The sequence below is a fragment of the Arachis ipaensis genome, chromosome B03, assembly GCF_000816755.2.
Source record: "Arachis ipaensis cultivar K30076 chromosome B03, Araip1.1, whole genome shotgun sequence".
Taxonomy (NCBI): Eukaryota; Viridiplantae; Streptophyta; class Magnoliopsida; order Fabales; family Fabaceae; genus Arachis; species Arachis ipaensis.
Genome location: NC_029787.2, coordinates 123,972,773 through 123,988,943, shown reverse-complemented (window position 1 = coordinate 123,988,943; position 16,171 = coordinate 123,972,773). Strand labels below are relative to the sequence as shown.

The window sequence follows — 16,171 nt, the reverse complement described above, 5'->3', positions numbered from 1 at the left end:
AAAAACCAAAGAGATTAAATAAAACGTGAGAAATATTATTATAATAGATAGATTGCACCTGGCAAGGACATTTGGTGCGGTCTAGATTCTAGAAAGTTTAGCGACGATAATTATTTATCTTCTCTAAAGACAATGGCTCAATGGACTTAAGCCAGGTGCACTTATTAGAGGATTATCCACGGACCCTATAGCAAGGATGACTCACCAGGTCTCTGCATTTAACAAAGTTGGTCGTTAATTTATTCAATTAGTTGAATCTGTAATGTTCCGTGAATGAGAATATTCTACCATTAAACTTTGACAACAATTATTGTCTGCTCAACCGAAAGGCCAAACACAAGAAAATAAGGTAAAAAATAAGGGAAGTGCTAGGAAAACAATAAAAATTTTGAACAACATAAATAATTACCAATCAAATGAAAATATATTACATTCTAATTTAATGTTATTAATTAAATTTACTCTTTTAATCCTATTAATTCACATTGTTTACACATTGTTCAAAAATTTTGTTGATTACTTATACTTTTCCAAAAAATAATCCCTTTGCATTGGTCACTTGTGGCCTGTGAAAGATGAAGTCATGCAACCAACAATAAATTGTTGAATTCGTAAATTGCTTTATTCCCCTTAACTAAGATTTCAAATTCAAGCAAACTGATAATGTTCAATAAGGGTTGGTATAAGTCGAAATTCTTTTTATTTTTAATTTTTTTTTACATATAAAATCGTCCTAAGATTTAATTTGATTTTAAAATCGTTCTTACCTTAAGGACCAAAATCGTATAGAAGTGGCAGCAGAAGCAGAGGTGGAGGTAGATCATAGACAACTTTTTCTTTCTTTTTTCCTTCTTTTTCTTTCCTTCTCCGTTCGCAGGAGCAAAAATACTCTCTTTTTCTTATTTTTTTATTTTATAAATTTTTTTATTATGGATAATTTAGTCCAAAATTTTAATATTTAAGTAAAAATGACGAATTTTTAAAACTTGATTTTAAACTTTATGGATGATTTTGTATGCAAAAAAAAAGTTGAAGACGAAAAAAACTTTCGACCTATACCTTAAGGACCAAAATCGTACTTAACCCTGTTCTACAATAAGGCGTAAGAGATCATTTAAATTAAGAAAAACATGTGTCTTTGGTAGCATTGCTGATTAGTCTAACATGACATGGGTTGCGTTGGCGACGAAATCGGGTGAGGGTAGAGAAATCAAGGATTTAAGGCCCATCAGTATAGTGGGAAGTATTTATAAAGTGGTATCTAAAGTTCTGGTTGCAAGGCTGAGACCTCTAATAAGTGGATTAGTTGGAGATACCCAAATAACGTTTGTGCAGAGTCGACAAATTTTGGATGGAGCCCTAATCGCATGTGAGACATTAGCGTGGCTTAAAAAGACAAGAAAGGAAAGGGTGCTTGTAAAACTAGATTTTAGAAAGGCCTTTGACTCGATAAAGTGGTGCTTCATTGATCATGTCCTAGATGAAAATGGTGGACACATGGAATGTTAGAAACAGTAATGATGTCGGTCTTAATAAATGGCTCTCCAACAAAGTCATTTGCAATGGAGAGAGGACTTAGGCAAGGTGATCCAATAATATCACCTTTCCTATTTGTGTTAGTAGCAAAAGCCTTAAATAAGATGATTCAGCGAGTAGTGGGAAACAGTTGGTTCAAGGACTAGAAGTGGGTAAGAAAAAAGTGTCATTAACGCATCTCCAATTTGCGAATGACACAGTTCTATTTTGCCCAGCTGATCCAGCGGTTTTGATATGCTATAAGCGCATTCTACAGTGTTTTGGCATGATGTCGGGGTTAGAAATTAATTTTGAGAAATCAATTGTCATCCGGTGAACTGTGAACCTTAGCTGGTAATCAGGTTGAGTAGCGCAATGCGATGTAGTGTGGGTTCATTACCAATAACTTACTTTGGTATCGCCCAAGGAGCAAATCCAAAGAAGGTGAGCACGTGGAAACCATTACTTGATAATATTGAGAAGAGATTGGGAGCGTAGAAGGCTAGCCTACTGACAAAAGCAGGGAGGGTGGTAATTATTAAGTCGATTAAGCAGTCTTTCGATGTACTATTTGGGATTGTTTAAAATGTCGGTTCAAGTAAAAAAGAATATGATCTCTCTGCAAACTAAGTTCTTTTGGGGAGTAATAGAGAAAAGAGAGTTATGCCGACCATTAAGTAGAGCACCATCCATAAGCCTAAGGAACACGGGGGGATTAGGGGTGGACAGTTTGGAGATGAAAAATGCAGCGTTGTTTAAGTGGTAGTGGAGATTCTCCGATGAATATGAGCCATTATGAAAGAAAGTAGTAAGCTCATGCTATAATATTGATACAAATACGTTTGTGGGGGATCAGAACTTCCGTGGATCTAATGGACTTTGGAAGGAAATTGCGGGAATGATAACCAAAAATAATATCATAGGAGAAAATGTGTTGGTGATGGTAAAAAAGTGAGATTTTGAAAAGATGTATGGATGGGGGACAAAACGTTGGAAGAAAAGTTTCCTAAACTCTTTAACATCTCAAATCTAAAAGATAGCTACATCAGCGAGTGTGGTGTGTGGATTGGTACTAGTTGGGCCTAGAACCTTCAACGGTGGAGAGAGTTCTTTAAGAGAGAAAAAACACTTGCTAGTGAGTTACAAAAAATGTTGGATTCTATTTTTTTTGTGTGCAGGATAGTTTGGTATGGACGTTCAATGCAGATGGAAAGTAGTCAAGAGAATCCTTTAATACTATGGCAACAGAAAAAGAGTTTGAGATATCTACAATGAAGCATATTTTGATGATATTTGGTGTGGATTAGTGCCGTCAAGAGTGAAAATGCTTGCATGGTTCGCCTTAACAGGGAGACTAATACAAAAGATACCTTGTTGAGAAAAATATTATACAATCGGAAGAAGAAAAATGTGTCACGTGTGATACCAAAGATGAGACGGTAAATCATTTTTGTATACATCGTCGTTTTGTGAGTAAATTGTTGTGGCTGTCTTTATGTTGGAAAAATGTATGGTAAGTAGGATATAATAATATGAGGTTATGGTTTGAGAGTTGGATGAATCAAGAGACTCACAAACTCAAAAAAAGGAGATGAAGTATTCATTTCTTTGCAGTTATATGGATAGTGTGGAAGAGTCGTAATGTAAAAGTATTTGAAAATAAAATGACAACATGAAATAGTGGGTGAGAGCAAATAAAAAATTGTGTTGATCAATGGTGTGTTACAAAATAAAAGGCAATGACAATACCAAAAAAATAGAAGACAAGATAAAAAAAGAACATGTTAAGTTTGGTGGCAATGTGTATATTTTTATCGAAAATAAATAGCTTTGTGGTAGGTAGGTACTTGACAACTAATGATAGTGAAATGAGGTGGTTTATGGGTAACATAATGAAGGAAGATACTGCGGGAGAGGCATTACTTAAAAAGTTACAAGTGGTAATTCAATTTTTACCGAAAGAAATTAGTGTTGTTGAGGAAGATATTACAATGGTGGTAAGCCAAAAAGATATTGTCGATTGGATTGAAGGGGAGGAGGAAATAAATTGAAAATCAAGATTCTTAAGGAATAAAACACAAAAATTTGAACCACTTGTTTCAAAATACGGAGGTGATCTGATACATAAGGATGAGAGCAAATACTAAAGGTTCGTTTTGGAAGCTTTAAAAGTAATTTTTTTTTGAGCTTTTGACTTATGAAAAGTAGTAGTATTAATGTCTGGTGCAATTTTTAAAATTGAATCGCGGCTTTCTAAGAAACTATTTAGAAGCCTATAGAGACGTTAAAAAAATGACTTCTCTCATAATATAACTATTTTTTATCACATTTCTATGAAATAAGCACTTTTAAAGTTAAAAATCCAAACACAAAATAACTTATTTATAAGCTACTTTTAATCTAGCTATTTATTGTTTAAATTATTTTTTCAAAAAAGATTTAATTAAACTGTTTATCCAAACTGGACCTAAATAAGACAAGCATGAATCAAATGACCGTGAACAACAACACTTAGTGGACATATTGGTGTCAAGAATGAGCTTTAAGAATATAATATAATGTATTGCTTACTTCATTATTAAAGTGATGCGTCCTGGTGGTCGGGTTATGTATGTACATTAGATGGTTATCATGGAGTAGGTGTTTTAGTAGTAGAATAGTGATTTATTACATAATAGCATTGAGATAAATTGCAATAGGAGAATGTATACATATACTACTGCAGGTAGATTATTTTAAAATTCATCGGGAACGTTCTCTCTAATGGCAATGCTAAAGGGGAGTAACTAATTTTTGTATGATGTCTTGTTTAACTCTCTCCGCTTAGATCGAGTGTGTAACAACTAACAACCAATCTGGAAAAAAAAAATCTAATTGAATTATCTAGCTATTGGTATAAAAATATTATTAATGGTTTTTTTCCTTTAAAAATATTTTGCTGACTCATTTTATATTTTAGCATATTCTTTTGATGGTAAATGCTTCCATAAATATCTATTCACATGTCAAACGATCTAATAGTTTGTAATATCATCTTGAGGCCTGCTACACATACAAGCCTTTTTGGCTTACAAGTTATATAAGTTGCTCCAAGTCTAAGAAAAAAACACGCGCTCCTTCAACAACACATTTACTCTTCGTCTTCTTCCTCAATCAAAACGCAAACCATCAAGAAAAAAACACGCTCTCTTTCCACCCACGTTCACTCTTCCTCTTCTTCCTCAATCAAAACGCAAACCATCAAGATTCAAAACAAACTACTACGATTATGCAGAAACGTTCCAACTCTTCGCGAAGAGTAGAAGAAATCAAGAAGAAAAGATACAAATCTCCATAAAAAATTACCAGAAAAAAGGAAGAAACATTATTCAAGGTACTGTTTTACTGTTCTTCTAGGTTTTTCTTCTAGATTGTCTCTGTCATATGCCTCATCCTTAACCAGCAAAACATTAAAAGATTTCAAGAAGAAATATACTGTCTCCCCCTATTTTGGGTGTATTTCTTAAATCCTTTGGGTGTATTTCTGTAATCCTTTGGGTGTATTTCTGTAACCGTTTGGGTGTATTTCTGTAATCCTTTCTGTAATACACCCAAACGATTACAGAAATACACCCAAATGGTTACATGAATTCACCCAAACGATTACAGAAATACACCCAAAATTCGTTGAAGTACACCTCATGCATATTTCAGAACTTTTTCTCTTTCTCCTCCTCATCTTCTGCTGCTTCTTCTTCTTCAAAAACGATTTCAGAGCTTGATGTAAAAAAACAATGGAAATCGAGAATAACGAAGAAAGAAAACAGAGAGAAAAGCACGTAAATGAAGAAGAAGAACAGAAAGAGAAAGACGAACGTGCAGCAAGAAGAAGAAGAAGGAGAAACAGAAGGAAAGAAACGAAAGAAAAGAAGAAGAAGAGGAAGAGGAAGAAGAACATGCAAGAAGAAGAAGAACGAGAAAGAGAAAGCAAGAAACGAAAGAGAAGAAGAAGAAGAAGAAGAAGAAGAAGAAGAAGAAGAAGAAGAAGAAGAAGAAGAAGAAGAAGAAGAAGAAGAAGAACGTACCTTGCATCGCGTTTTGGGGGGTTTATTCGTTAATTAACTTGTAAAGCATACAAGTCCTAATGACTTGTATGCGGAGCTTTTCTCTATCATCTTTATGTGAAAATATATTTACGAGAATATCCATCTTTTTAGGTTGTTAGATGCATAATGTGAAATTTAAATTCTAACACTTATTTAAACAAATGAGTAAACTAATTAGTTGATCAATCTAAATTAATTAGTCTTGTTACATTATTTTATTTGTTTATTTTGGTTATTGTTTTTTTTTTCTCTTTGGTCTAAGAATGTGTCAATTTAAAAATTTGATCTCATGGTATTTTACTATTTTTTTAGCAGTCAAGGTTGGTACTGGTAGAATACTCCTTTAGATTGGGCTCTGCAAAACAATTCAGCAATTTTCTGGTTCAGAATACTTAAACTATGTACAATTCGTCAGTAAGATCCAATAGGACCCAAGAAGAAAGAAAAATATAATAAAAATAAAAAATAATCTTCTTGACCAAAAATAATTTTCATTCAATAAAACACTAAGACATAATTCAGTTTTATATACTTTACGCCAAACATAATATAAAAACTTAATTTAGTCGAGTTTCACCACACTCAACTTTTTGTCCATTGCAATGTGGTAATCATAGCAGAAAGCGTATTAATAATATATAAGATTGCGTTTAATTAGCACAAGTGGTATGGATATCTTAATTATTGAGGCAATCAGGCCAAATTCAGAACCCCAAAGCAAAACAAAAAACCATATACAAAATATGAAGAACTACATCTGCTGAGTGTTGACAATCATCACTTACACAAAAACAACGAACTTGTTTCGTTCGCCATGATACAAAAATACACGATACATATTTGCAAGCTATAATAGAGATTTTCTGGACCCTGCTGACATGGATGAGTAGTTTGAGGAGTCTTTAGATGTGGCTGTGGTTCCAGAAGAAGTGTAGGTGAATTTGCACATGTCCATGGGAGGTGCGAAGTACATAGGCACAGGTAACTGTGATGGAAGTGTTGGCAAAGGAGCTTCAAAATTAAGCACATTTATGACTTGCTTTATAGAAGGCCTCATAGTATAATCAGGGTGACAACACCACAATCCAACGGTCATCAAGCACTCCATTTGCTTCACATCAAATTCCAAATCTAACCTCCAATCAGCGGCTTCTAGAAGCTTCCCCTGTCCATACAAGTTCCACACCCATTCTATCAGCCTCACTTTGCCGGGCTCTTCTTTAACTTGAACCGGCCTTCGCCCGCACGCTATCTCGAGCGCCACGGCGCCAAAGCTATACACATCAGATTCCTTACTTGATTTCCCAGTGGTGACACACTCCGGGGCTAGGTATCCCATGGTGCCGGCCAAAACCGTGGTTTGAGTCCCCAGTTCATGGTCCACCAACCTTGCTAGACCGAAATCGCCGAGTTTGGCATTGAAATTGGCATCTAACATGACATTACTTGACTTAATATCCCTATGCACCACACATTGTTCCCATTCTTCATGAAGATAAACAAGTGCAGATGCCAAACCCAATGCAATCTTGTACCTTACAGCCCAAGAAAGCATGACTCCTTTTCCAAACAAATGAGAGTCAAGGCTACCATTAGGCATGTACTCATAAACAAGAAGAAACTCACCTTTCTCATGGCACCAGCCTATGAGTTGAACCAAATTCCTGTGCCTCAGCCTGCTTATTACTCTTACTTCTGATATGTACTCCTTTTTCCCCTGTTTTGATCCTTTCGATACTCTCTTCACCGCAACTTCCATTCTTGGATTCCCTACTGCTCCTTTGTACACACCTCCAAATCCTCCTTCTCCCAGCTTTCCTTCTTCCGCGAACCCGTTCGTCGCTTGGCTTAGCTCCTTCTGAGTGAACCGCTTCGGACCCGTTCCTCTTTCGAATTCATCTTCTATAGAAGCATCGAACCCCGTATCGTCGTCGTCTTTCTTGGCTCGGTTTCTTTTCTTCCTCCAAAATACAAAACAAATAACACCTATTAAACATGCTAGAGTACCGAATCCAACACTCAAACCACTGGCCAAACCAACCTTGCTTTTCCCCGTGCTCGAGTCCAAGGTTGAATTGAATGACCAAGACAGAACGTTGTGTATTTCGATCCAATCACCGGTGGCGGCGGAGAATCCAATCCTAACAAATTCCGGCAAGAATTCCCTGAGATCAATGACATGTGAGAGACTAAAACTGCCGTTGAATGTTGGATTATCTGCATAAGTAAGGAACACGGAGAGATTCTTGGTGGTGGAGTTGTATGAAACCCAAGCATTAGCAACGGATCCATTCTTCATGTTCCTATTCCAACTCACGTTTGCAACAGATATTATAGAATTAACATTGATCCCAACATGATTAGGGTTTGGATCCCATGGATTCTCAAAGCTGTCAAACTCGACAGCGACTATTTGATTGGCAGTGGTGTTGAATGCAGATTCCCCGCTGAAGAGCCCAAGGAACCCTCCAACTGAATTGTTTGGGATGGTTGATTCAAAAGGTGCAATGTAGAATGATAATCCATCACCGAACATGTTGGGATTGATAGCTTTCATAATAAAAGAGAAATGTGTGGTGAAATCAGTGAGCTGTCTTGTTCCTTTATCCCAAAGCTTCACCGGTTGATCAAACGAGGCGCGGCCCACGCTTTTTGTAATAGGGCCGTCGATTCTGTTCTTTGTCAGCTGTAAAACTTTTTCCGACACAAATGCATCGCCCTCGAATTTAATTAGGTATAGATTTGGCATGAAATTATCCAAGTTGAATGAAACAGACTCTACAGTTTTGGTGTTATAGAGAAAAATCAACCAAGTGAAGATCATAAACATAGAAAACAAGGCCATTTGAGTTATGAAGGACACAAGAAGAAAGGCATATGTTACGTTTTGTAAGGCGAGAAGCAGAGAATAATAATGGTGGTGAAGTTTCCCAAGACAGTAGTTGCCTCAACTATATGCAACATGGAATTCAAAGATGAATAATTAAATTGCTTCAATTAGTAGTATTAAATTATGATTGTCATATGTTGAAATGTCCCTAGTACTTGATCACTAGCGACAACCCAACCCCAAACCCCAGGTAGTGTTTATAAACACGGAGAGTGACAGAAGCAAAGTTGGTTATTTAGCCAACTAATAATTATAACAATATTTCGAATCTTGAGGGTTCTTTTCTTTAGTTTTGTTTGTTTATTGGAAGAGATACTCTCTCTCGATTAATTTTAAACATAGCTTGACCTGATCAACAAACTTTACGGCCTGCACTTTGTTTGTGAAGACATGAGGATGAGAATATTGAATAGGACAAGCATATGTTGGCCAAACGTATAGTCATGAAATTAAGAAACTAAGTAACTCAGGCAACGGGAAGATACAAGTGATGAGCTCACCAAGTCATCATGTATGGTACGTGGTTACAAAAGAAAAAGCAGTCTTAATTGTGATAACTAATGCTATTCAGAGTACTAGCATGCAGTTCTTGTGAATATATTACTTAGCTTTACCTTGACAACTTTAGTATTTAATTAACTTGGAATCGTTTGGAGTTTGCATTAGAGAATGATATTTGTAGTGTCTGTGTTGAACTCTTCATTATGCCAATAATTACCTTTCACATCTCTTAAATCGTTAACATCCTCCGAGATTTAAATGGTTTGCCTGATGAGTTGACCCAAAAAAAAAAAAAAACCTAAAATGGTTTTTTTAAGTTGCAGGTTTTTATGCAACCTTTTAAGTCTAATCTTTTAGACCTAAAAGAAAAGCAGGCGTCTCTAACGGAACCTTGTAACATACTCGTAAACTAAACAAGATATTCATATATAAGAAATTAAGTGGATTTAATTCAATTTTAAAACTAATTTAAGAGATGAAAATGATCAAATTTTTATTTTAGACCATGTGAGATATTATAAATATTAATTATTACTTAGCTTCAAGAAAAAATTAAATAATTTAATTGGATTAAAAATTTAAAAAGGTAACTTCATAAAAAAAAGGTAATGTTAAAAAATATCAAAAAAATAAAAAATAAACTACAAAATACTATTACAAACACACAAACATATCTTATCCAAGATTATAAGTCCAGAAATACAACATAGCAAATTATAGTCCATAAAATAAAATTTTAAAATATAACTTTCATTCTAAAAAAACAAAAAGATATAGTCTTTAACATCAAGTATTCTTTGATGGCCAGCATACTCTATATAGCTTCCAACAAATATCTCCATGTTCTCTGTTAAAATAACACAAATATAAATATGTTAACATACATCATAAATAAGAATTTTACACATTAAGTAAAAATTTGATGCTGTGAGACCAAGTGGAGACTGAAGAGAGTTGGGACTGTGGGAGAGAACGGCGTATGGTGCTGTGGGAACTTTGCAGTTTGAATAAAGTGGAGATGGAAGAGAGTTGGGACTGGGAATAGAAAGTAGATGGCGCAGCAAACAACACAGTAAATAGGGAAGACTGAATAATAGGGTTAGGATTTTTTAATTGGTGAAATTACTAAAAAGATTTTCTATATTAAAAATAAAGTAATGTTATTTAAGAAATTTCAAACATTTGAAAAATTATCGGGGATGGGCAGAAATCCCCACTCAGGTCTTTACACCTGTCTTGGAGAAATTTTGCTCCTCATCTCTATTCCTGTGAAAAAATTTTTTCCACCATTGGAACCCCATTCGAGACGGTCTCCGCGAAAATCCCCGCTTACGGGAGATTTTTGACACCACTAATATTACCAAACTATAAGTTTTTTTTCCCCCCTAAAAAACGAAAGCTTATTAGGCGGATATGCGAACCAATTAACACATAACCTAGTTACGTTGAAACTTTTTAACAAGTTGAAATCGTAAGAGAATAATAGGAATAAAAGAAGCCAACATTTTCAGTTTAAAAAAAAATAGAAAATGAATTATATTAAATTTAGGTATAAGACAAATATAATAGTAAATGTTGATCATCACCTCACTATATATCATGAAGTGTTTCAATAGCTTAACTATCTTCAATTCTTCACGTACCCAACTCTTTTATTTCTTTTTTATTGCAGAACTGGTTAAATGTGAAGAATTATAAATGATGAAGAAGAAGCTAATATAAGCACGCGACGTGCAATTATAACGATTCACAGTCCTACTTTTCAGGGCATTACAGCAATGTCATTCAATTTGATAGAAGTAGAAATGCCAAGTTTAATAGACTTACTTTCAACATTGAATGATAGTGAAGACATAAATAAAGACCACAAACAATAATAACAAAAGATAGAAAAGATGATGCTTCAAAGGCAGCTAGTAGAAAGTTGAATTGAAAGACCAGGAAAGAATCCTGTGTACTTCAACAACTTGTCCAGTTGAACCAGAGAATCCAACCTTAACCCATTCAGGCAGCACAGTCCTCAAATCAATCACAAACGAAATACTACTCGAACTCCCATTCAAATATCTCACAGAAACGCTTAAGTTTGTGCTTACAGGCTCATAATCAATTGTGGCAGATGCAACATTCCCCGGTTGCCATGGCGTTGTTGTTACTGAAGCAATGGAATTCACATCAATCCCAATATGAGCAGTGTTAGGGTCCCATGCATTGCTAAACGAATCAAACTCAACACCAACTATTTGATTTTTGTAGGAATTCAAAGCAGTGTCGGCGTTAAAGAGCCCTAGGTATCCGCCACTTGAATTTTTGGGCAGCTCTGATACGAAGGGCGCAATGAAGAAGGCGATGCCATCACCGAAGGGTTTATAGAGGAATGGTTCCACGGTGAAGGAGAAGGTGGTGGTGAAAGCGGCGAGGTTGCCGGTGTTGGCGTCCCAGAGGCGCACGGGGGAAGAATAGGAGGCTCGGCCGGCACTGTTGCCAATGGGAGCACTGTTTACAATCTTTGTGAGAGTTAAACCGCCGTTTGAGTAATCGGCATCACCCTCGAAGACAATGTCCTTTGTGGGTGACCAAAAGTTTGGGAATGTGAATGATGCTGAATTCACATTGTGGATTAGCATAAGGAATGCAATGGTCATTATTTGAATCCATGAATTAATGTGGGTAATAATGGCCATGGTTATATATGATTAATTATTCTAATTGAGTTTGTTATTGTTGTGGATTTGTGATAATAGCAATGTATTACTAAGGTATATATAAGGAGCTCTCAACTCTCAAAGCCTGCCAAAAATAAATAAATAAAGAAAAATCAAATGTTATATGAAGAAGCCAAATGACTTGCATAGAGCACATGAGGCGGTAGTTAGCGCTTAGACAAAAATGTAAAGGGTGATCAAAACAATGAGATTTTGGCAATATTAATTAGCATCATATTCTTATTGCCTACAATCAAGCTTGGCAATATAAAAGTTAAAATTGATTGAATATATAGACATATGACGTCATGAATTAAAGATAATTTTTGTTTGACCAAAGTTTATTTTAGAACATATGATTAACACAGTAAGTAATAAGATGTCTTATAAGTTATAACAATCACATCATTTAATGGTTAGTTGGATGTGTAGTTTTTAGATTTTAAAATGAGTAATTTTTGTCAAATTACATTTTATAATAAATAAATTTAAAAAGTTTAATTATTCTACTAATTAATTTTATTAAATTTTTAATTAAATTTTTATATTTTTTAATTAAATCTTTGCACTAATTTTTATTTTTTTAATTAGATCTCTTAAATTTTGATAATTATAAAAACACACTAGAGAGAAGATCATTCTCTCATCAAGTTCTATTACAAATCCAAAAATAAAGGGTGTAAAAATTAGAGAGAAAGCATCAAGCTTCATCTATGATGAAACAAGATGAGAGAGAATGTGTTGAGAGAGAATGAGAGAAATAGGAGTATACGAAAATTGAAAAATACTCAACTAGTGAGTGCATTAGTTTTACAAGATGTTTATATAGAAGCTATATGTAATAATTCAGAGTCACTAACTTATTCACCTAATCATACTCTCTAACTAACTATGTCAGGTAGGATTCCTAATTTCTATTTATAAATATGCAATAAATTTAGCTACTAAAAAGTCTACTCAAGTTATATTTTTGACAATAAACATTACAAAATACACTAAAGATGAATAATTTACTATTATATACATTTTTCACTCTATAGTCTATACAAATCACTAATACACAGATTCACATGCGCGCACACACATGTATATACTAAAACCTTTCACTTCTATAACAAAAAATAACTTTTATTATCCTCTCTCAACTATTTACCAAAAATATTTTTTTAGAGTTTTCAACCATATCCAAACTGGTGGTGAAATCCTACAAAGACGTTAGGAAGGTACATTGAAAAATGAAAAGACTTTGGTAAAATTTTATGAAAAGGTAAATTTGCTTCTTAAGTATTTGGACTCTTTTGATGAGGACATAGCTCATTTCGAGAAAGAAAAAAGATATTATAGAATCTGATACTGAATCTTTTTATGCCTAAGTTTGTTTCTTGTTGCGCTGCTGAATACTTCTTTAGTTTGCTCTTTTTGACTTAACTAAACTATTTTTCATTTGACTTGGATGACTATACTAAACTTAAATTTGATACTGTCTGTTTTATGCATGAATCATTATGGATTGTATTATTTAATCTTTTGTGCTTGTAGATTCCTTCTTGATGACAAAAAGAGGAGAAAAATAAAAAAAAAAAAGAGAAAAAAAAGGACTAAATTAAAACTGTTTTGTTTCAGCAATTTAACTGCCTTGTTTTGATATACTTTGAGCACTCTGATTCATATTTGTGTTCTATTTTGTACTCTAATTTGGCTCACTATTTTGAACATTTTTATGTTAGAGGATTAATTTCAACTTGAACCTTGATTTTTATTGATAAACTTATTTACTTAAGTGTATATGTACTGTCTGGATTGTAGAATTTTATTAAGGTGTTTGCTAAATTTTTCTTGATGAAAATCTGGCACTATCCTAAAGGTTCTATTTTTTTTAAAATCTTTATATTAGAAATTCTTTAGAGCTTGCATACAGGGTGTCGTTTCTGTGAATATTTTTGTAAATTAGGCACACATTAAAAGGGAGCACATTGAACAAAAAAATGGGAGATTTCGGCACATCTTCAAAGGAAAATTTTTTACCCTAACTCTTTCAGCTCAGTTTAATAATGTTTGCCATCAAGAGAGAGATTGTTGAGTTTGAAAAACTGAAATGATGATAAAATATTATTAAAATATAAATTAAGAAATTATTAAAATATTATTAAATGTTCAAAATGCTTCCAATAGTTTGTTTGATATTTTCATTAGTGTGCAGGAAGAAAAATAAAATTGTTTCTTGACCCAAGTGATGAAAGTTCAGTTTGATTACTAAACAAGTTTAGCCCAATAATAATTATTCACTTCAAGTGGCTAAACAATTAAAAGGCAAAAAAACTCAAAGTGGCCCAAAACGTTCATAAACCATTCGGTGATCACAAGAAACTTTCTCAAGTAACCAAAAGTCTAAGAAGTGACTGCATGTCTTGATAACTGAAAGATAAAATTCAATTTGATTTAATTACATTAAAAACTTCACACGTCACTACACTCCTTGGTAACAGAAACTCCCAATTCAATTCAATTTAATTTGTATTGAAAGCTTTCACCGAGAGCTTTTCTTTTCTCTTTCTTCTTTCTCTTCTCTCTTGCTTTCGGTCACATCTATCACTCAAGAAGAAGATAGAAGAAAAATGAAGTCTCAGAAGAAAAGTCTATGAAAAAAGGTTAAGAAAGATCTTTATCACAGAAGGAAAGATTTGAAAAAAAGTTTAAAGATTTGTTTCCAAAAAAGAAAAAGATCGGCCTCGGTCAGGAAGCAAATCTATCTTTGTAAAAAGCTTATTTCCGTTTTAGTGCCACAAAGAAGAAGATAGCCTCTGAGTATCAAGAAGGAAGAAGCAAAAATGAAAATCATGAAGTTGTCCTGGGTCAGATGTTCATCAACGCTGAGAATTAATTTTTGGGGCCAAAGTCAAGATCAATGACCAAGATTGAAGAAGATGCATGAAAAAGGATGAGAGAGGTACATGCAAGCAGGTTTGGTTTCCCTCTCTCTCCTCTCTATTCGAATCGCTGCTACTCTAAGGTTGGAGAATAAGTTGTTGGGTTGGTTGAACCGGTTTCAACCTTGGAAGCTTCCCCTTATATATTAAGGGTGAACGACCAAAGGTTGAGATTAAGGAGAAAAAGTGAAAAAGCACAGAGTTCTCATAGCTACCCTAAAGCTTCCTGAGTTCTTCTCCTTCAATGAAGTTCATTTAGTTTCTTTTTCTTAGTATTGTTGTATGAGTCTCATGGTAAAAGACAAACATGGTGAGATTTGTAAGAAAAAGCCAGTGAGAGGTAAAAGACAGTAAGCAATATTAGAGAAAAAGCCATAGATGTCTCAAAGTTTCTTTGTACATCTTTCTGTTGTGTGTCATGATCTGTGGAGATTCCCTTACAAGTTGGGTTAGCATTTTGTTGTTGAAAGCTTAGTTTGAGTCCAAGTCAAATTCATATTGAGGTTAGAATATAAATTTGTCCCAAATAAGATTGGGTAGATCCTAGGAAAGCATTGGTGTTTGTAATCTTGAAAAAGATAGTGAAATTCTATCACTGTTATGATGGAGACTGAATGTAAGCTACATTGCGCCTAGTAGTTGAACCAGAATATATCTGGTATCAATTCTTCTTCTCTGCTTCTTTTCTGATTCTAGTTCTCAGGAAACAAAATAAAAAATATATCTTAACTTGTTATGAGACAAAAATAAAAATATCTCTGCAAAAAAAGTAGTTTAGATTTAACCCCCTTCTCTTAGTCATTGTTCAAATTTAAACAAAATATAAAAAAAATTCAAAAACCGCATGTCACAACTTTCCTCTAATGCTCTAATTTACTCTCGATGTCCCTCTTCTCTTGAGTCTCTTTTTTTTTACTCTCTCTCTCAAACTCAAGCTCTCTCACCTCTTTCATGACTGGTGTTGTTGTTGCACTCACTCGTATCTCTAATCTCGCTCGCTCATTAGCTGTTTTGCACTCAAGTTTGTCGTTGCGTGCTGTGTAGTCACTACCTCACATTCAATTAACCTTTTATTTACAATTATGTTAGACTTATATTAAAATTAGTTTTTTTTTTACTGGAAATGGAAATGTTCATTCAATTGGAGCCAGTATGTCGCACATGGCCAAATTTGTTACATGACCTGGGGCCTCCTCCATCCATACATAATTTGGAGTGGTAATTGCCAATTGGGCTAACTCATGGGCTACTTTATTTCCATTTCTTTTCACATGACTAAAGGAAACTAATCTAAATTTCTTGCATAAATCCAAGGCATCAGTAATGAATGATCCAAAATAAGAGTCTGAGATTCTTCCATGTTTTAACGCTTTCACAACCTCTAAATTGTCACTTTCAACAATAATCTCCGTGAAACAACACTCTGAAGCAAAATTTATCCCCCATTGAACTGCATATGCCTCTGCTTCGTGGGCTTCCAAAGGAAAAGGTAAAGACCAGGTTGCCGCTGCCATTATTTGGCCCCAACAATTTCTAGCAACCACACCT

General features: G+C 34.3%; 2 protein-coding genes across 2 annotated transcripts; both read right to left on the bottom strand.

Moving 5' to 3' along the window:
* On the bottom strand, positions 6,227-8,499 carry LOC107633804 (L-type lectin-domain containing receptor kinase IX.1-like). The gene has a single exon (XM_016337405.2). It carries the CDS (start codon positions 8,443-8,445, stop codon positions 6,448-6,450), a length of 1,998 nt encoding a protein of 665 aa, XP_016192891.1. The 5' UTR covers positions 8,446-8,499; the 3' UTR covers positions 6,227-6,447.
* LOC107633805 (agglutinin-2-like) lies at positions 10,753-11,705 on the bottom strand. The gene has a single exon (XM_016337406.2). It carries the CDS (start codon positions 11,673-11,675, stop codon positions 10,905-10,907), a length of 771 nt encoding a protein of 256 aa, XP_016192892.1. The 5' UTR covers positions 11,676-11,705; the 3' UTR covers positions 10,753-10,904.

Coding starts and splice junctions, on each gene's coding strand:
- LOC107633805 (XM_016337406.2), bottom strand. CDS start 11,675: ATGGCCATTATTACCCACATTAATTCATGGATTCAAATAATGACCATT.
- LOC107633804 (XM_016337405.2), bottom strand. CDS start 8,445: ATGGCCTTGTTTTCTATGTTTATGATCTTCACTTGGTTGATTTTTCTC.